General features: G+C 40.5%; 1 protein-coding gene across 1 annotated transcript in view; it reads left to right on the top strand.

Moving 5' to 3' along the window:
* LOC127364576 (protocadherin Fat 3) overlaps nt 1-20615 on the top strand; it is a 63625-nt gene that overhangs the window by 21055 nt on the left and 21955 nt on the right. The window contains exons 9-34 of the mRNA XM_051402208.1: nt 698-908; nt 2315-2386; nt 4531-4667; nt 5271-5546; nt 5750-5960; nt 6120-6334; nt 6529-6687; nt 6833-6954; nt 7063-7245; nt 7337-7451; nt 7562-7843; nt 8240-8590; nt 9104-9277; nt 9373-9903; nt 10756-11120; nt 11438-11591; nt 12222-12329; nt 12469-12652; nt 13030-13250; nt 14135-14587; nt 14744-14878; nt 15014-15407; nt 16239-16435; nt 18422-18575; nt 18688-18921; nt 19103-19281. Coding sequence (XP_051258168.1) covers nt 698-908; nt 2315-2386; nt 4531-4667; nt 5271-5546; nt 5750-5960; nt 6120-6334; nt 6529-6687; nt 6833-6954; nt 7063-7245; nt 7337-7451; nt 7562-7843; nt 8240-8590; nt 9104-9277; nt 9373-9903; nt 10756-11120; nt 11438-11591; nt 12222-12329; nt 12469-12652; nt 13030-13250; nt 14135-14587; nt 14744-14878; nt 15014-15407; nt 16239-16435; nt 18422-18575; nt 18688-18921; nt 19103-19281 — 5817 coding nt within the window. The remainder of the gene's footprint in view (nt 1-697; nt 909-2314; nt 2387-4530; nt 4668-5270; nt 5547-5749; nt 5961-6119; nt 6335-6528; nt 6688-6832; nt 6955-7062; nt 7246-7336; nt 7452-7561; nt 7844-8239; nt 8591-9103; nt 9278-9372; nt 9904-10755; nt 11121-11437; nt 11592-12221; nt 12330-12468; nt 12653-13029; nt 13251-14134; nt 14588-14743; nt 14879-15013; nt 15408-16238; nt 16436-18421; nt 18576-18687; nt 18922-19102; nt 19282-20615) is intronic.

Below are 20615 nucleotides of genomic sequence, written 5' to 3'. Positions count from 1 at the left end.
GATTAGTTGGTTACGCCCATGTGCCCTTGGAGTTTGCTCTTGAGCTCGTGCTCAGTTTCAGTGGAAAAGAGCTCGTAGTTGAATTATGGAAACTTCCTTCTCCGGACTGGGACAAACACACTGATCTTCTCCTCCTAAACCATGTTTCCTAATTTTCAGGCTAATGCTGTTTTCTAAGCAAATAATAATTCAAATAAGGTTTTTGACTCTGGCAGTGAGCACCGCTTTTAACACCATATATTTACAATTTTAGGTTCATATAGGTTCCTCCAAAGATTTAGTTGATTCATTGATCTATTTGGTGTGTGACAAGCAGAGCAAGTTATTTGAAGTCAGGCAGGGGCAGCCATCCCATTAAACTGTAATTGCTGGGATCACTTTTGAGGTTAGCAAAAATATTATTTATGGGTGCGACATTGTTGCTGAGGGGTAGGTGTGAGTGTCACTGTGGAGAAGATGAATCTAGGTATAGTTTTGACAATCAGCGTGAAGCGTAGAGGCCAAGTACATTGATGACATTGCTGAATACATACATAGTGTCACCAATCCAGTGAAGTGGTAAATTCAATTTAGAGAAAATCTTATCTTTTCATTGGCGAAATCTTCTGTGGCATTTTGCTCAAATTCCCAAATGATGAATTCATTGACTCCTGTGTCAGCTGAATGTCTGTTTTTTCACTATTGTTCCTTCTCTTAGATAAAAGCAGAGGACAACGGTGATCCCCCATTATGGTCTACTGTCAAACTCCATGTAGAGTGGATTCGGAAACCTGTCCCCTCGCCTCTGCCCCTACTATTCACCCAGAGGTACTACAATTTCTCAATTTCGGAGACAGCCGCTGTAGCTCAGCCGGTGGGAGTAGTCGCTGTCAGCCAGTCGAGCACACCTGTCTGGTTCAATATCATCGGTAAGGAAACAGGACATAAAACAATCCATATTCAGAATTTTCTTGTGCTGTCAAGTTAATTCAAGTGCATTTATTCAGAGTGTTGAACAACTATTAAAAACTAGCCAGGCCACACTAGCATTAAATGACTAAATGATTCTTGTCGTGTGTCATGTTCAAAATACACTTAAATATAGTTAAATATCAATATATTGAATATTATTTTAATCGATTTATTAAAAAAAGGAAATTTAGTTTGATTCCAGAAAGCATCAGATTTGTGAACACTTGATTGAATTGCCTCTTGAGTGAGGAATAAAGTATTTTGAATTTAATTGAATTGCTATATTCATGGTGGAGTATCTTAAATATACTTTTGCAAGATTTTATTTTACTTTTTGTGTCAGACTTGCTTTGGACGAGACAGAACCAACACACTGCAATCAAGGCATTTCACACCATGCAATGTAAAATGTTACATTTCTTGATTTGAACAGCTTCCTCACAGACCTCCACATCAACTTTTCTGTAACTAGGCATATTTCAGTTTCTATTACTTCTCACTGCTAGAGAGACACTGGGGACAGTTTTTGGAAGCCTCACTGCAGTGGATATTCTACTACATTCTGTAGTTGAGATTGATTGGCAGGTTAAAAGTACATTGTCTGTATAAAACAAGTTCACTTCTTTATTGTTATTTTGCCAAAAGCAAGCTGGCAAACAAAGGACAATAAAATAATGGCTTCTGCTGCTACTCAGACTCTGATAGAAACAATGAATCTCCCTTCTGTAACTGTCTGCCTGGAGAAACGGGAGAGTTCTGTCTTGCCTCTTGATTCAAGTCTTTGAAAGGATAATCAGTGAATAGCCCATTATTGATTGCTACTCAACAGTTCTGATTACAGCTCCCTTGCTCAGGCATTAATATGAAAAGGAGTTGATTATTAGTTGATGAATTGATTATTATTTTTCATTCAAGGACCTCAAGGATACAGAAATGCAAGTGAATTTTTCCTGTTCCACTCTTAGTGTTGATTTGAGAGGAGTAATTGAAAAGGAAAAACTCATTAATATTTCACAATTTTTTTCACAAAAAGTGAAAGCATGATGATTATTTTCTTTAAGACATTAAGAACTGGACAGGAGAAGGGGACAAATTTAATATGATTGCATATGTGACAAGTTTATTTGATTTTAAGATCCATGAATGAATCACTCATACTTTTCCCGTACTGGACTGAAGTGTTCTAAAGAAAAGTCATCTTACATTACCTAATAATACACATACATTTTAAAAACATCAAGAGGTCGACTTTGCAGAGTGCTGTACATTCTGTAGATTATGCTGACCTTTGATCGAAAGAATATCCTGAACTCCCTAAATATGAATAATCTCATTCTCTTTCTTTCTCTCTCTCCCTATTAAGGCGGTCGGCTCGCCAGAGAAATGTTCTACATTCCACAGAATGCATGTGGAAGAAACTGCTCCCTCGACACAGGTCTGGTCAAAGTTAATTTTGCCACACCTCTCCCTCAAATGCCCTAGGTCTGGAGAAATTCAGAAAGTGCAGCGTAGAATATCAGGACCTTGTTTAGCCAACGGCAGTATTGATTGATCTGAGCTTGAAAAAGGATTCTCACACAACTCCACACAAACAGCACTAGTTTGTTATCTTTGCCCAGGCAGGACAGGTTCATATATTTAGTTCAGCTGCTATGCTGCTACTTTCGGGAAGTAAACTAATAATTCCGTTCCTACCTCAGAGAGACTGGTCTAGATGGAAATCTGGTAACACTTTATATTAAGGTACACATATTCACCATTAAGTAGTTGCTTATTAGCCTGCATTAGTAGTAGTGGCTCTTTATTAGTTATTATAAAGCACTTTTTAATGCCTTATTCTGTATAAGCATATTCTACAACTACTGGGCCTCTGAGTTTTCTCACAATATTTTGGTCTTTCCAATAACCAATATGCTTTGCTCAGTATAGGCCAGAGTTGCAAGACTTTGAACGGTTACACTTTTATTTAACTTGACTTGAAATCTTTTACATTTTTCACAAAAAAATCAGTGTTTAAGTTTAAGGTCCCTGTCAAGACATATTAAGATTATAATTCATTGGGCGCCCCTATAGCTGCGTGTCATCCCCTCTCTCTCTCTCTCCCCCCTTTTCTGTTAATTTTCAGCTGTCCTATCCAATAACAGCAAAAAGCCCAAAATACATATATTAAAAAAGTCTTAATTCATGTTCCTTAATCACTATCAATAGTAGTTAGGAGGTTATTGAAGAAAAACTCTTAGTTAATGGCCTACTCGTTGTAGATTATGGTCATGCAAAATAAATGATTCATAATGCCTTTAAATATGCTTCTCATATGCAGGCAACTACTTAACAGTGAATATTTGTAACCTAATATAAAGTGTTAAATCTATTTAAAAAAACACTTGAATATGCTTTGATGTTAAAGTGGTGATGCCACATGAGTCTGTCTGATAATCTTTCAGACAAATCCAACATATCTTTTTGTTGAAATATGTGAAAAGAAAAGTAGTTAGTCTGTGTCACTGATGGTACTGCAATAGTAGTCCTCCAGAGATCAATTTCAGTATATGCACTTTTTCGGGTTGTGGTTCATGTGTATCAGAGCATTTACACATATACTGACTTAAACAGGTAGAATATGTGATACACACAATACACTCAAAAGAACTGTTCTACAGCACCACTATTGATTAGAAACGCCACAGGGTACCCAGGGTACAGCAATTAAGGCTGTTTAACAGAACACTAATTAAGCATTTATGTCCATACCTTTTTCAAAACCATGTCATAATTTATTGACTACTCCATTCCTGTTTCCTCTATAGACATAAACTGTACATACTGTATACCTACCTGTTCAGATTATGTATCGTTTATATGTTGTAAAATACAGATGCTACTGGAAATACTAAAACTAACTCTCAGACTCCCTAGAGGCACCTTTACCAGACAGGAAAGAAACACTACTTCATTTTATTTAGGAACTACACACTGTGATCTCTTTTTTCTTGATGCTGTGAGATTGTAGTGTAATATTGACCAAGCTCTCTTCCAGAAAAAAACAACAACAAAAAGAAGCGAATCCCTGTGGCTTGCTTCGACTCAACACGCATCAGTGGTCCTGTGAAAAATGCCCAATCAGTATTCATATGCTGACTAGAGCTCAAGCTCCCAGATATCTCGAGAGAGAAGCTGGAATGAGACGAGGGATGGTACTGAATACTTAACACACATCAATCCTCTCCCTCACTCTAATCAAACATTAAGCCTCTAAACTGTACGCTCACCGCCCGCGGAAAAAGACCCGGCTGCAGGTTTTTGATCTCTGAGATGGGTTGTGTTTTGGAGTGATAAGACAGATGTTTGTGTGGCTGTTAACAGCTCTCATGCTGCCAAGTGGATTCAGTGCTACATTGCATTGCATTTCAGTTCATTTTATTTTCACAGACCCTCCAGCTCCAGACGCAGGCACCTGGCCAAAACAATTACACAGTAATAACTTAGAGCACCTGAGTTTAGCACGCAAAGTGAATACTAAATCACTGAATCATTGTGTGAACTATGTGTGTGTGTGTGTGTGTATGTGTGTGATTCCAGGGAGCTTTGACATGCAGTTTGACCTTCAGGTAGGGGTGGGGACTCTAGTTGTGGCCAAGCCCCTGGATGCAGAGGTGCAGTCTGTGTACAACATGACTATACAGGTGACAGATGGGACCAACTTTGCCACAGCACAGGTACACAAGCTTTTGATTTGTTGTGCACTGGCACAGCCTCTTACACACTCCAGACCCACATCAAATTAAATTATTGTTACCTCTTCCTAGGGGAGCTTTTTACTCTCAACTCTCCTCCTTCCCACGCTTGCGCTCCCTTTTTCTGAAATTATCTCTCGCTGACTATGAAATGTGCTTTTTGTTGCTGTGTCTTTGACATTTCCTGTATTCCTGCTGTTTTGGCTGGCCTACTAGGTCTGCCTTGTAAGGGGACTCATTGATATCAGTGGATTAATGGGGATTAGCTTGGGCAAATAAAGGTCAAGTGTTTGTATAAATACAAAAATTGCCCACATTCCTCTTAGAAAACATCCTGTCCACCTTGAAAAATACCATAACTATTGCTTTGACTATAGAGATTTAGTGTAAATACTGTTGGTATCGCTGCCTTGCAAATAGAATATTCAAGGGGTAGCTCTAACCTACCACTGTATCAAATATTATCAGTCACCAAAGCTAACTCTATACCAGAGCTCTTATCTTTAAGGATAATATATTGTGCAGGATTCGGCTCTGTACCTACCTTTAACTTTTTAAACTCCACTTTTCTTCTTTGTCACTCAGGTGTTCATCCGAATACAAGACAGCAACGACAACCCTCCAGTCTTCTCACAGCCAGCCTATGATGTCAGTGTCTCAGAGGACGTGCCAGTAGACATGGAGCTACTGCGGGTTCGAGCGTCAGACATGGATGAACGTTCCCGTTTGAGCTTCTCCATCTATGGTAGTGTAGACCCAGCCAGTATGAGACTGTTCCGGGTCAATCCCGGTACGGGGGTTGTCTACACAGCAGACCGGTTGGACTACGAGGCTAGGACACAGCACATCCTCACTATTATGGTGAGGCATGGAGGGGATATGTGTTTCTGTGTGTGTGTGTGTGTGCTTGGTTGGCTGTGTGTGTTACTATATGTGTGTACCTGTGCACACTTCTAAATTATGCTTCTCTTGGCAGCAGTTCTTGCCTCACTTAATTTCAGCTGATTTCTTTCATTTATCACCTCCTACAGTGTTATCCATATTCATCTCTCATTTCGCTCCAGGTCAAGGATCAGGAGTTTCCATTTAACCGTGACCTGGCTCGTATCCTGGTGGCAGTGGAGGACTCCAACGATAACATCCCCTACTTCACCAGCACCGTATATGATGCTGTGGCCTATGAGTCTTCTCCCATAGGCACATCTGTAGTACAAGTGACAGCCTTAGACAAAGACAATGGCATTAACGGGCAACTCACCTATACTATGGAAGCAGGTGTGACGCTGTCTGTAGATAAAGAAGTTTATAAGTTTTTATGTCTCTCTTTTCTTCTGTTTTAAACTGTGAATAGCTTTTTAATGCTTTGTCAGAGGAGAACAAACTAGGATTAGTTTTTACCAGTAACAATGTCTTTAACCTTTCTGCCACTTACAGGTAACACCGGTGGTGTGTTTGCCATTGATAATGCCACAGGCCTTATCTTCATTGCCAGGGACCTGGACCTCACCTCTGTAGGCTTTTACACCCTCACTGTGCGTGTCACAGACAGTGGATTTCCTCCGTTAATGGCCACAGCTTCGGTTCGCATCTCCTTGATACTCTCCGACTTCTCCAACCCCAAATTCTCTCAGAAGGAGTATCAGGCTGAGGTAAAGAGAGAGGTGGCTGACTGAAAGGATGGGTGCATGGGGGAGAAGTGTGGGAAGGGGGAGATACATGGAATAAACAAAGGCTGGAAGATGGGAAGGAGGGATGGATGGTAAATCCCTAGGAAGATATGTGATAGGCAAATATCAATGAAATTATGCACACAAATTATATCACTGACATCTTGTATTTACAGATAATGGAGAACAGCACTATTGGAACACATGTGACCACTGTGAGCGCTCTCAGCCGCTCAGCACTCATTTATGATATCACCAGGGGCAATGAGGACTACTGCTTCTTCATCAATCATCATACTGGTGTAATCAGCATGCGCAAACAACTTGACTTTGAGGTTTGTTAATACGTGTGTTTCAACGGAGCGTGTACATATATAATAACTGCCAAAGCTCAGTGTTGACATAAATGTTTTTTTTACTCATGTGCACAAGGAATTTTAAGATAGCACTTTTAGTCATTGCATTTCTTTGTTTTGGCAGCAAACAACATCATACTTTCTGGTGGTGCATGCCCTGAGCATGGCCGGAGTGGAGGCCAGCACCACTGTCATCGTCCAGGTGGGGGATGTCAATGATAGCCCACCTGTCTTCCAGCAAATCAGGTATCAGTGGTGGTCAAAAAAGAAGAGCTGTGTCATGTGTAATTTTCTGGAGCGATTTTAAGTATAGCCTTCCTCTTCTACAGCAGTGTCTTCTTTCTATCTTAACAGGTATGTGGGTGCAATCAGTGAGGCAGCTCCAGTCAACAGTGTGGTGCTGGGAGAGGATGGTAACCCTCTCGTCATCCAGGCGACCGATAAGGACCGCAATCACAACGCTCTTTTAGTGTTCCAGATCCTAGATGAGACCGCTCGTATGTTTTTCAGTGTGGACTCAGGGACTGGATCAATTCGGTAGGTAAAAAAAAGAGCAACTTAGAAACTGATTTTTTTCTCATAATTTCTCTACCAAAGAATTGATTTCTGAATGTTTTATACATTTTAGAACAATTGCCAGTCTCGATTATGAGACCTTCTCCGAGTTCCTCTTCCGGGTTCATGTTAGAGACAGTGGTCAGCCTCCTAGGAGTGCTGACAGCCCAGCAGAGGTGGTTATAAAGGTAAGTAAATAACATGTTAATCAACTTTCACTGCCTCATAAACTGCTTAATCTGATTCTTATGTTGCATTTGTCGACATTATTTTCACTGCTTGTATCGCCCTGTCTTAGGTGATCAACATCAATGACTCACCTCCAAAGTTATCACAGGACACTTACGAGGCAGTACTCCTCCTGCCAACCTACATTGGAGTCGAGGTCCTTAGGGTTGAGGCTGTTGACCCCGATATTACCTCTGACTTCACCCTGAACCCTGACAAATCCATCACCCCCCAGCTGGTATATTCTCTGGTTGACAGCAATGTGGAATACTTCTCCGTGGAGCGCTACACTGGAGTTGTGACTGTCACAAATCAGAACCTCAGTAAAGACCGTTACCGCTTCAATGTGAAGGTAAGCGATTGGAGAAGACACAGAATTTCTATCTATCACTACCTTAGATAAACAGCATATAATTGGCTTAGACCATGGCTTATACCGGCTCTCATGCTAATGATTTCCACAGGGAGGTCAGCGCACAGGGTCAGCTGCATTGTACACACAGAGCCCATAGTTATTCCGTGTCTTGGTGTAGAAAACTTCAATTAGTTGATGCAGGATTTTCTGCCCAGGGTTGTCCCAGGGTTGTTTTGTTAAGAGAGAAATGGACAGTGCATGCAAAGTCTACATATTAAAACCCTAGAATTACATCCTCTGCATTCCCCTATTGTGAGTCAGCTGTCAAATACACGCAAATAACATTCCCACTCAACAAGGCGCTCTCACCCTTCTCTTTTTCTTTGTTTTAAGGTGTGGGATGGACGTTTCTCCAGCACCGCGTCGATCACAGTGCTCGTCCGAGAAGCTATAGACAGTGGCCTTCTCTTCACCCTCCCTGTCTACTCCGCCTCCATCCCAGAGAACATACCCAATGTCACTGTAGTGACTGTTGTCAACATGGTCGGTCACCGCCTCAATGAGCCGCTGAAGTACACTCTGCTGAACGCTGGTGGGCGATTTGCGATCCGGCCGACCTGTGGAGTGGTGCTCACCACCGGCGTGCCTTTTGACCGAGAGGAGAAAAGAAGTTACGAGTTGGTGGTGGAGGTCAGCAGAGAAGATGAGATACTGAGGGTGGCCAGGGTGACTGTACAAGTTGAGGTGGGTGTGCATGTGGTTTTTATTGTTTTTCTTGTTAGTGTATGTGACTTTTCTGTTTAGTCTGTTTGTTGTTGTATGTTTGTTTATTTTCAATCATTCATACCCTTTTACATTATTGTATGTCTGGTGCCTCACTTTTGCAATTTTGTTCAGGACTCTCCCTTTAAGTCTTGCAAATATTTAAAGTTATCCAGACCCCATGTGGAAGTTTTTGTTTGATGCTTTGTTTTTTTGTTTGATATTTAAATTGTAAGGGTACAGCTTTAATAAACATGGTGTTTTGGTTTTTAATATTTTAGTATGTGTGATGCAAAGTGGGTTCAATAAAAAGTAGGAACAAGCAGATAGAAAATATGTGCTATAGATAAACAAATATTTTTTTTAGATAAATAAAAGTTATTTTACCAGAAAGTATGGGACAGTTATTTGTTAGTGTTATTTACCATCATTGTGTAGTATGACATTGATCATTATCCCTTTGGATTAACTGTTAGATAACTGTTATTTCTCTAGGTGGAGGATGTGAACGACAATGCTCCAGAGTTTGTGAACCTGCCCTACTACGCTGCAGTGCAGGTGGAAGCAGAGCCGGGATCAACTATTTTCAGGGTCACAGCCGTTGACCAAGACGACGGTCTGAATGGAGATGTTACTTACAGCCTTAAGGAGCAGCACAGGAACTTTCAGGTGAGAGCTACAATTTCCTGCTCTTAAATGTTTTCTTAATTTTATATGGGGGATATACATTTTTCACGAGTGTATACATTCTTATTTATATGCAGGTGAACCCTGTGACAGGAGAGCTGACCTTAAAGAGGGCCTTTGAAGCAGACTTATCTAATGCAGAGTACAAAGTGGTCCTTGTGGCCACTGATGGTGGCTTCCCTTCCCTGTCCAGCACAGTGGAGGTTCCTGTTACTGTAGTAAATAAAGCCATGCCGGTATTTGACAAGCCCTTCTATGGTGTCACTGTGAGAGAGGATGTTCCCATGGCCACCTCTGTCCTGTGCATTAATGCCACAAGTCCTGAAGGCCAGAGCGTCATATTCACCATCACGGATGGAGACCCTTCCTTCCAGTTTGACATTGGCTTTGACACAGGAATCATCAGTGTCATTTACCCATTAGACTTTGAGACAATGCAGTACTACCGGTTAACGGTGAAGGCTACAGATACGCTGACTGGGGCGAAGTCTGAGGTCGATGTAGACATTGTCGTGCTGGATGTGAATGATAACCCACCACTCTTCCAGAACAACTCATACTCCTCTGTGCTGGCTGAGAACTCCATGATCGGAACGACCGTGTTACAGGTGTGTGTCTTTGTTTATTGAGTCAGTCCAGTGTGTACTCTTTCTGAATGATTGTTTATACCTAAGACTCACTTTGGCGGTATTGTGGGTGAATATTAGATGCTGAATCATTTATTTATGGGAAGATAGTGTGATATTTCCCTAGAAATTTCCCAGTGGAAGCTCTTGACCTTCAGCGAATAATAGACCCGTGATGTTATTGCACTGAGGAGCGTGTTTGCGCAAGACAATTCTAAGACACCAAATCATTGAACTGATTACTGTAACAATTTCTTTGAGGTGAGCCAATCATCAAAATAGGTTAATGGCCTTATTTGACAATATTGTTAAATTCAGCAAAAATCAGGAGGTCAGTCTAAGAATATTGGATCACATAGATATTTATCATGCCTTAAAATAAACTTGGGCTTGCTTTGTTGTAGGCCATGCATTGCAAATGCACTTATATCTACGCCTTGAAACACATTTTTATTTGTGGTAAAATTGGGAGTTTTATAGGATAGAATAGGATTAGGATGATTTTATTTTGTTGCATCCTCTACATCCACAAGAATGTCAGGCTATTGAAATTCTATTCACGTCACGGTTTTGTAATTGATAACCTGATGATGATTGCACGTACAGTATAATTACGCTTTTGCTGAAGTACTGCGCTGCAACAAAATGATCATGCCAGGTGCTCGATAATGTGATTTTAAAAAAATTACCCTAACAGGATCTCAGTGAAACCCAGAACTTTATTTCCTTTTTTCATTTGGACTCAGTGTGGACACTGTTGTCAGGATAAACAAATCAGACCTAACCTGAATAATGCATGAGCAAGTGCAAAGTTAAATGTTACTCTCCGTGTAGGTGTTTGCCCAGGACCAAGACTCAGAGAAGAACGCCGTGGTGAGTTACCAGATCCTATCTGACATCTACAACAGCACCGACTACTTCCATATCGACAGTAACAGTGGACTGGTATTCACGGCACGTATGCTCGACTATGAGCTCATCCAGCGCTACAACTTCATTGTCCGAGCGACGGACAGCGGAGACCCTGCCCTCAGCAGCGATGTTAGTGTCACTGTGACTGTTACAGACACAAATGACAACCCACCTAATTTCAGCCAAGCGCTGTACGAGGCCTTTGTCAGCGAGCTGGCTCCCCAAGGACACTTTGTAACATGTGTTCAGGCGTCGGACGCCGACATCTGTGATGCTCATAGGCTGAGGTTAGAAAAAAGACTTTTCTAAAAGTTATGGGTTTGGTGTTTTCTCTGTAATGTTTTGTACCAATGATTAGAATTTTTTGGACACAGTTTCCCATTAAATCCCAGTTGAATTTGTCTAAACTTTTCAGTTCATTATGTTTAGAAAAGCACATTGCTCACCAGGCAGTTTTTCAGTTGTAAAAAAAATATTTTCACTCCATTTTTTATTCGTCTTTTGCTGAGCACAAAAGTAGACACTTATGTTTCCAGCAGTTTCTGAGCAAAATTACACTGTACAACATAAACAACATTATACTCTTTTTAAAATTTGCCTTCAGGTACAGTATTCTCTCTGGGAATGATCGAATGACTTTTATGATGGAACCAGATACAGGGGTGCTCAGTCTGTCTAACAAGAGGCGACAAGGCATGAAACTCTCATATCAACTAAATGTGTCCGTGTCAGATGGAGTCTTCACCAACACTGCTCAGGTGAGACAACTTCTCGGCGGTACCGATTTATTTCTGTCACCTGATTTGCTCTTTTTTTAACCTTTGCAGTGTTTTTACACAGCAAGCCGAGTGACCTTCTTTCGCAACCCCTCGCTTCAAATTTGTTACACACATTCGCAGCTGTCCAGTGCGACTGCAGTTTATTACCACTGGCTGCTGAGCAGCTCTACAGTTGGAGGTTAATGTGTGTTCATGTCATATCGGATTTACTATGAGGATGAGCTGCCAGCTGGAAAGAAATGTTCACATCTGTCTCTTAGTGGTAATTACAAGCGGGACTCTGCTATCCCACAACTCTGATAGTCTACATTATATGTTATAGTAATAACACGTCAACCCATTTTTTGCTTCTTTTTCTTCTTCTGACATGATGCCAACGCAGCGTACCTCCACAGTAGATTATCAGAGAGTGTTTGCCGCTGGATCAATCAATCACCATTTGGTCAGAAGCCTGATGCTCTTACTGCTGGTCCACATGCCATGTTGATGTAATTATGTTTGACAAATATGCTGGTGTTAATTACTGTGATGGCATCAACAAAATGTCAGCAGACATGAGGATGATGATGATGATGGGATGACGATTATAACCATGATGGTGATCCTCAGGTGATTATACGTGTGTTGGGAGCTAACCTGTACAGCCCAGTATTCAGCCAGAGGTTCTACCTGGCTGAAGTCCAAGAAAATGCCCCTCCAGGGTCAAAGGTCATTCAAGTAAGTTTGCCCTGTAACTACTCACTCAGTAATGTTTCCATCAGGACTTATAAAAGGAAACTTCCTACATGAATGATGCTGTAGAACCTCCTAATAATTGATCTGACATTATTTTCTGAATCTCTGTATGGACTTCCAGGTTCGAGCGACAGATGAGGACTCTGGGCTCTTTGGTCAGATCACCTACTCCTTCATCAATGACTTGGGGAAAACTCAGTTCACCATTGATGCAGACGGAGTCATATCCACCGTTCAGAAATTAGACAGAGAAAATCCTCTTAACAAGGACATGGTGCTCACTGTTACGGCCCTGGATGGTGGAGGTATTATTTCTGACAGTAACCAGACTGACTGTAAACTGATTCTCTGACAAAGGCCACCCGCAATTAAGCCAATATAAGACTTCCTCTTACCTTTAAGTCTGGCAGGGCAAACATTTAGCTAATATTAATGCATGAGCGGTCACTGTTTTTTGGTAAAGGCACTGTAGGTGTAAAATGATAGCCTTTGTATAATGAAATTGCACACTCCTGAAGTTTAATGAATATTTAAGCATATTCACATTACAGATGCATTACATGTTATCATCCAGAATGACTTACAGTGAATGCAGCAGTAGAATAAGGCAAATTCTGTCTGTATTAAAACTACATAAAGTTGATAAATCCACACGTTAACTTATGTTCTCATATTTTTCCAGGCCGTGCATCGTTTTGCACAGTGCGAGTTGTTCTTGCCGATGAGAATGACAATGCCCCTCGGTTCAGAGCTGTGGAGTACCGTTTGAGCATTAAAGCAAATGTTGCTAAAGGTTCTCTGGTCACACAGATCCAAGCCACTGACCCAGATGCTGGGTCTAATGGGAGGATCACCTACTCCCTTTATAGCGAGGCACGGCTGTCGCTGGTTGATGTGCTGGAGGTCAGTACGTACTTTATGCTTTAGACCACTGTACTTTATAAAAAACACATTTGCATACTTATTTGCTTACATAGCTGTGTGTTTAGTTTTAATAGAGTTGCAAACATCTTCTCAGTTCCCTAAATAAAAAGAAGCAAAAATGTAACCAGATCCAAACCTCTGTACATTTATTAAACCATATTAAAATGCAAAACTCATGCTATAGCCCTGATTAACAATTAAGACCTATTCTCAAATGGTACCCCCACCACATTTCAGTGGATTAACAGCCATCTGTTAACTGCAATTATACACTTTTACTCATCAAGTCAAAATGATTTTAAGTTAAGATTAATGCTTTGCTGTTCAAAAGGGAAACATAATTAAATAATCAACACAACTATGAAACACAAAGTTGTAGTATAAAAGGCTAATATACTATGGATGAATATAAAAGAAATAATGTAGTTGTAACATATACACCGACCAGCCATAACGTTATAGGTGAAGTGAATAACACTGATTATGTTGTTATCATGGCACATGTCAGTGGGTGGGATATATTAGGCAGCAAGTGAACATTTTGTCCCCAGAGTTGATGTGTTAGAAGCAGAAAAATGGGCAGCGTGAGGATTTGAGCGTCTGCCAAATTGTGATGACTAGACGACTGGGTCAGAGCATCTCCAAAACTGCAGCTTGTGGGGTGTTCCCAGTCTGCAGTGGTCAGTGGTTACCATCCTCGGATTCGTTGAAGGACAAATAAAATTGAAAGTGAAACCACCCAGTGCAAGCCAGAGGCCAAAACAGAGTCCAGTTAAAGCTGAGAGTCAAAGATGTAAGCTCTTATACTAGGATTATTGTGTCTAAATTGATTTAAATGTCACTGTGATATTGCCTGAGCCCAGGTGGAGGCGGACAGCGGTTGGATGATGACTAAAAGCACTGTGGACCACCTCCAGGGGACTGTGCTGTCCTTCTTTGTCAAAGCCACAGACTGCGGTTCTCCGGCCAAACATTCGCTGGTGTCAGCCTTCATCCACGTTGTCCCTCCAGATGCGTTTGTTCCCTCCTTTAGCCAGCCTCAGTACTCCTTCACTATCCCAGAGGACACGGCAGTGGGAACAGCCCTGGGGTCTGTGTACACGGGCCCCGGACAGACCGGGTTCTTCACTGTAGTTGGAGGAGAGACATTCGACAGTAACCAGGGAGGGACCTTCCTGGTGGAGAGGGAAACAGGTCTGATCCGTCTGATGAAGCCACTAGACTATGAGCATGTCAGCATCTTCCGCTTTAAGGTTGCGGCAACAACAAGAAGAGACCTGATCGAGTCTGTCTCCACTGTAGACCTGGAAGTTAAGGTTGGTGATATAGTTCATCATCATCATTTAATCAGATAAAATACAATTCAGAAATAATTTATTAACTGTAATAAAGAAACCACACAATTTAAGAGCTGAATTCATTTGAAAAATACATACACGTATAATTATATCTGAAGATTTGTGATTTTGCAGATTCTAGATGTGAATGACAACAAGCCAATGTTTGAGACTAACACCTATGTAGCTACGGTGATGGAAGGGATGCCGGTAGGGACAAGGATGGTCCAAGTGCGCGCACTTGATCCAGACTGGGGCTCTAATGGACAGGTGTGTGACAGCTCAACTGAGTATTTTGTTCTTTTTTTATTTTGCTGCAAAAGTGTTTTTGTCATTTCATATTTTTTTTTATTTGGAGTGTTGCATATGCTTTTCAAAGCTACTTTATGTATGTTTAAATTGCAGGTAGCCTACAGCCTTGGACCTCTGCTCACCTACAACTTGGACTTGACAAAAGAGGCTCGCTCCTTCACTGGCTCCATCACTTCGAGTTCGGTCTTTGCTATTGACAGTAAAACAGGCTGGATCACCACAGTGAGTCAGATGGACCACGAGGCCTGCTCCAGCTACAGCTTTGAGGTAGTGGCCTCCGATCTGGGAGAGTTACAGTCTCTGTCCTCCACCACAGTGGTAACTATCACAGTGTCAGATGTTAACGACAACCCGCCGCTGTTTGAGAGGGAGCTGTACCGGGGTGCAGTAAAGGAGAGCGATCCCCTCGGCGAGGTGGTGGCTGTGCTGAAAACCAAAGATCGCGACGGCACAGATCAAAACCGCCTCGTCAGCTTTTACATCACCGGTGAGGAAATGAAGGGCACACTAACGTAATGTAGTTCAACACATTCTGTGCTGCAGCAAATGTCCCTCATGCAGTGAGATGAGGTTGTGTTGCATAAAATTATTCATTGGCCTAATGGGGCTGCTATTATTAAAGGTCAAACTTTGAACTAATTTTAACCCAAATGTCAAACACAGCTAACCTTTATTTTTACATTTTCTTTTCATTTGAATATTACAAGGTATACAATTATACAACAAAACATTTCAAGCGAGGCAGAGAGTTTATTCACACTTTCATTTCTCGAACAGGAAGAAAGAACAATGCTGACTGACGAACTATAGTTTGTATTATATAGTTTTTAATATAATCAACCAACCTGCTGCTTTAAATGATTCCAGTAGTGACGATTTTATGGGAGTAATAAAAAAACACGGTGAGGCCTCTCCAACAAAACTCTCACCTTGACACTGAGCTTGATTTTTTCCACTCACATAACACTGTCTGATCATCACTAAGGATGATATATTTTGGCCTCGTGTTCTGGCATTTAAAAATACTGATTGGCCTAATGGAAGAGTTGTAATAAAAGGTCAAATTTTTAAACTTTGAAAGGCCATTGCTGGTACACCACCAGCCTGGTTTACTATGATGATAGATGTTTATTGATTGTGCCAAAGGGTACCTGCATTAGTCTGTGTGTGTGTGCATGGGGGGTGGGGAACTGATGCTTATTCATCCTTTGAATGAAAAAGTCTTTCAGTTTGTTCACAGGACTGTTACAATCATCCTCACTTCTTTCTTTGTGGTGGGGTGTCAGCTTTTTAATCTTCACCTGTATGTAATCTCCAGGGGGAAACCCGAGGGGCGTGTTTGGCCTTGCCCTGGTGCAGGGAGAGTGGAAGGTTTATGTGAGTGGTCTGCTGGATCGTGAGCAGCAGGACTGGTATCTGCTCAACATCACAGCCAGTGATGGCCTGTATGTTGCTCGTACTGCGGTGGAAGTTACCGTCATGGATGCCAATGACAACAGTCCCATCTGCAACCAGGTCAGGGATTCAGACAGATGGAAATGGGTAGAAAAAAATCAAAGCAAACAAACATAGATCAGACTGTGGAATGTAGGAAGATGAAGTACTATGTCATTTTGCTTTTTTAGAATTCATGTTAGAATAACTGCCTTTATCTGCTGTCTCCAGGCTAAAGTGCTTTGTCTAAAAATAGAAAACATACATGCCTTTTGAATACAGCATACGATAATTCAGTCAATGTAAATAGTAAACAGTAAATATGAATGAAAAGGTAATTTTTCGCTGTAGACTAACTGCTTCTTTGTTAAACATTAATGAATAATTTATCAATGAGGTAGCCCCCCCCCCTTTAAATACTAAACACTAAGCTGTATGAATGAATGCCCAAAAACTATATTACATTATACTACATTTTACTAGAATATATTTATATTTTACCAATACCTGATGACAATACACTGTATCATATAGCGTTGATTAGTTAGTTGAGGCCCCAGTAGCTACAATGATGAACTTCCTCTTGGGCAATTTTAAGGGTGGCTTAGCTCAGTAAATGATTCTGTTGAATAATGTTAAAATTTGCATACTTAATGCATGACAGTAAAAAGCCAAAATTTGGTGCTGTAGTAGAACAGGATTTGTTCACTTAGAATATTGATTCTCTGCTCTACAGTTCATTCAAACAAATGTCTTTGTACTAAATATCAGGGAATGCACTGTACATTTAGATAGGGCATTTATATAGTGTATAATATGATAATTATCTTGAAAATGCCCACAGTGAAAAGCCAATAAACTGTGCTCTTTAAATTATACAAATGACAGAAGTTACACAAACAAATTAAATTAATCAGTGATAAAAAGCAATCAACTTTAGCTTTTGTGCTAATTCCTACCTTGCACCTTTAAGACTCATCCTAAAAAGCTGATCTACGAGAGGAAACGTGTGAAAAGGGAAGATAATTGGGCTGTGAAGTCTTTTGGGAATATCTCTTTTCATTTAATAGTATTCTGCAATTCTTCAATTTCATATCATATAGTTGAGAAACTTTCATTCTCGCTCTAAACTCTTACTAATTCTCTTTGAAATCAATCCTCCCTGTCTCCCCTTCCTCCTCTTATATTCTTTCTGTTCTCCAACCAAAAGTCCAACCTGTGTAGCTATAAAGTGCTTACTCTCACACAGTAGCAGCATCAAATGGCTCAAAAGACATTACACGTCAGTTAAAGCACTATAACTATGTTGTTAGCACAATATTCTCATGTTTTTTTAATTATTAAGTGGTAGTAGTAATAGCAATAGTAGTTGTAGTACCTGTTGTAACAAGTACTAGTTGTAACAAGAGAAGCAATAGCATTTTAACATGAAGTATTGGTGGTGGCTCTTAGTGGCAGTAAGTTGTTTAAGTGGTAGTAGCAATAATGGCAGTAGAAGTGCGTGTACTACTGCCGGTTCTGCTACTAGCTATAGTATTAATCATGGTAGAAGCAGTACAGAAAATATTAGTGATAATTATAGTGGCGATACGAGTAGTAAATTAATCTAAAAGTAGTGTAAAAATATTTTTTGTTCACAATGACTATTTCTTTTCTATTTCTCTATTGCCTTAAAAATGTAGTCAAAAATGTAAAGATTTTTTTGCCTTGAAAAATGTCTTAAACTATGAATTATCATAATAGTTGCTAATCATTTCAGATATTAAATCATTTACAGGATCGCTCTGAAGTACAGAGCAAAAGCAGCATGGTGGGATATGCTACATTGCACTTGGACATAGTACAGTAGTTTTCCCATTGTGCTGCCCTGTATTCGATGAAATAGTGAGGTCACAAAGTTCCTTTCTATAGGCAGGGTCAGGAAAGGGCACTTAACTCTGGTGTGCTCGTTCTAACAGCAGGGATAATGGATGCAGCGGCTAACAGTTAAATGTATTTTATGATGGATTGGTTTTTTTTTTCAGGCAGTGTGGTTTCACTCTGTGCTGTGTATGTGTGTTATGCCAGGCGGTGTATAGCGCCTCTTTTCCTGAAGACATTTCCACTAACAAGGGCATCCTGACAGTGGGCGCAACAGACGCTGACTCGGGCTCCAGCGCTGAAATTCAGTATTCGCTGTTTGGCATCGGGGTCGAAGATTTCTACATGGATGCAAACACTGGTACATTCAGTTATCATTTTTCTTTAGGTTTTTGTATTATCAAAAAAATAAATACACTATAGATTACACATGTTTTATACATCTTTATTCACCTCTCTGTTTGTGACCTAAGGTGAACTGCGTACGGCCACTGTCATGGACAGAGAAATGACACCCACCTACAAACTCATTGCCCAGGCAACTGATGGAGGAGGGCTGTTCTGCCGCTCTGACATTTCACTCAAAGTATTGGATGTGAATGACAATGCCCCCTCATTCTCCTCAACTCATTACCTGGCTAGTGTGTATGAGAATGCTGCCCCCAAGGCGTTGCTTACCCGACTGCAAGCCAGTGACCCTGATGAAGGTAAGCCGCTATGATGTTATGCTGTTATATGATAGATTTGTAACACGTCAAGAAAGGATGACAATGAGCACAGAAACAGAATCCTACATACACTGAATGCAGGTTCAAGCCACTATGTTACTAAGCATTTGAACATGTATCTAAAGCTCTTCATGTGTATGAATGTATCTGTTCCCTCCAGGTCTTAACCGCACTGTGGTCTATTCTCTGGTGGATTCAGTGGGTGGATTTTTCTCCATCGACCCGGTGACTGGGATGGTAATTCTGGAGAGATCTCTGGACAGAGAGAGCCAAGACACCTATCGTGTTCGTGTCCAGGCCACTGACCAAGCTGGGCAACAAGGTGCACTGTCCTCACAGGTTGGTGACCCCAGTGACACATCTCACGCTAACAAATCTCAGTTGTATTTCTGTCATTCTACCCAGTATGTGCACTAAACCTAACTGTGGAGACTGTCACTCATGATCCCAAAAAACTGACACTTATTCTAAAATAAATGCTAGCTGGGAAAAAAAAAATAGTAGGCTGCATTATTGGAATTCACAACAGTCTCACAACATTTATATTTTAGATGATTTAATTATGGTATTCTGATAAATTAACTCAGATACAGAGTAATTAACACAGCTTTTAGTAATTAACATCAATTATTTCTAAAAGCACAAATAGATTAATAGACAGATAGATTGGATTTAACCATTTTACCACAATAATGTAATTAGAATTCATACACTACATACTAAATTTCAGATTAGTCAGCCATGGTTTCATCCGTCTGGTGATGTGCAATCTGTATTTCTCTCCATACGCATGGATAAGAAAAGCCAATGAATAAAAACATGTTGTTTACTGAAGACATCAGATAAAGAACCTAGTAGATTTAATCAAGATAAATCTTCATCAAATTGTGCACTGGGTGGGATGGGAAGGATGGGCAAGGTGAGAGTTACAGAAGCAGAAAAGAGGAGGAAAAGACCATAACACAAGCTGAAAATAAACCCCCAAGTGAGCACAGGTGTGGCCATTTTGAACAAATTTATGATTTTTGGTTCTATGTTTAGAGTGTCCACTGTCCATGGTGCTGAAACTGAATATTATGGTTTGTAGCAATATATATTAGCAGCAGTAGTGGTTGCAGGAGTTGTAGCAGCATCTGTAGTAGGCATAGTAATATAATAACAGTACAGAAAGAAATACTACTAGCACTTGTGACATCCCACTTGCAGTAAGTGGAACTGGAATCAAGTGCTCTATGCTGCTTGTGTATGTCAGGAAAGACTGGTGGGACCAAACCCTTGCCAAACTTGAATTTAACCCTCTGTGCAACTTTCCATCTATCCATTCCATCCCTCTTTATATAATATATATATTGAATAGAGTTAACCATCCAAACTAATACCAAGTTGTAACCACTTTAAACCTTACACCTAATCATAGCTAACTATTTCCCAGCCCTTAGCCACAATAAACTTCTCCAATCCTTTAAGATTTAATCTGTTTTAGTTTTGTTATTTCTATTTGCAACATGTCCTTCCAAAATAAAATGTTTAGGAGGATTCAAAAAGTCTTGATATTCAAGGAGCACACCCCAGCAGCTTTAAAAATAAATATTTTTTTCCAAACAAAAGAAAATGGTTTACTGTTTGATTTTGTAACATCACAGTTTTGTTTTAAACAGAAGCATGTTTGAACC

Source organism: Dicentrarchus labrax, unplaced genomic scaffold, assembly GCF_905237075.1.
Source record: "Dicentrarchus labrax unplaced genomic scaffold, dlabrax2021, whole genome shotgun sequence".
Classification (NCBI taxonomy): domain Eukaryota; kingdom Metazoa; phylum Chordata; class Actinopteri; family Moronidae; genus Dicentrarchus; species Dicentrarchus labrax.
Note: the sequence above shows the minus strand (reverse complement) of the source record. Positions and strands in the feature narration are given on the sequence as shown.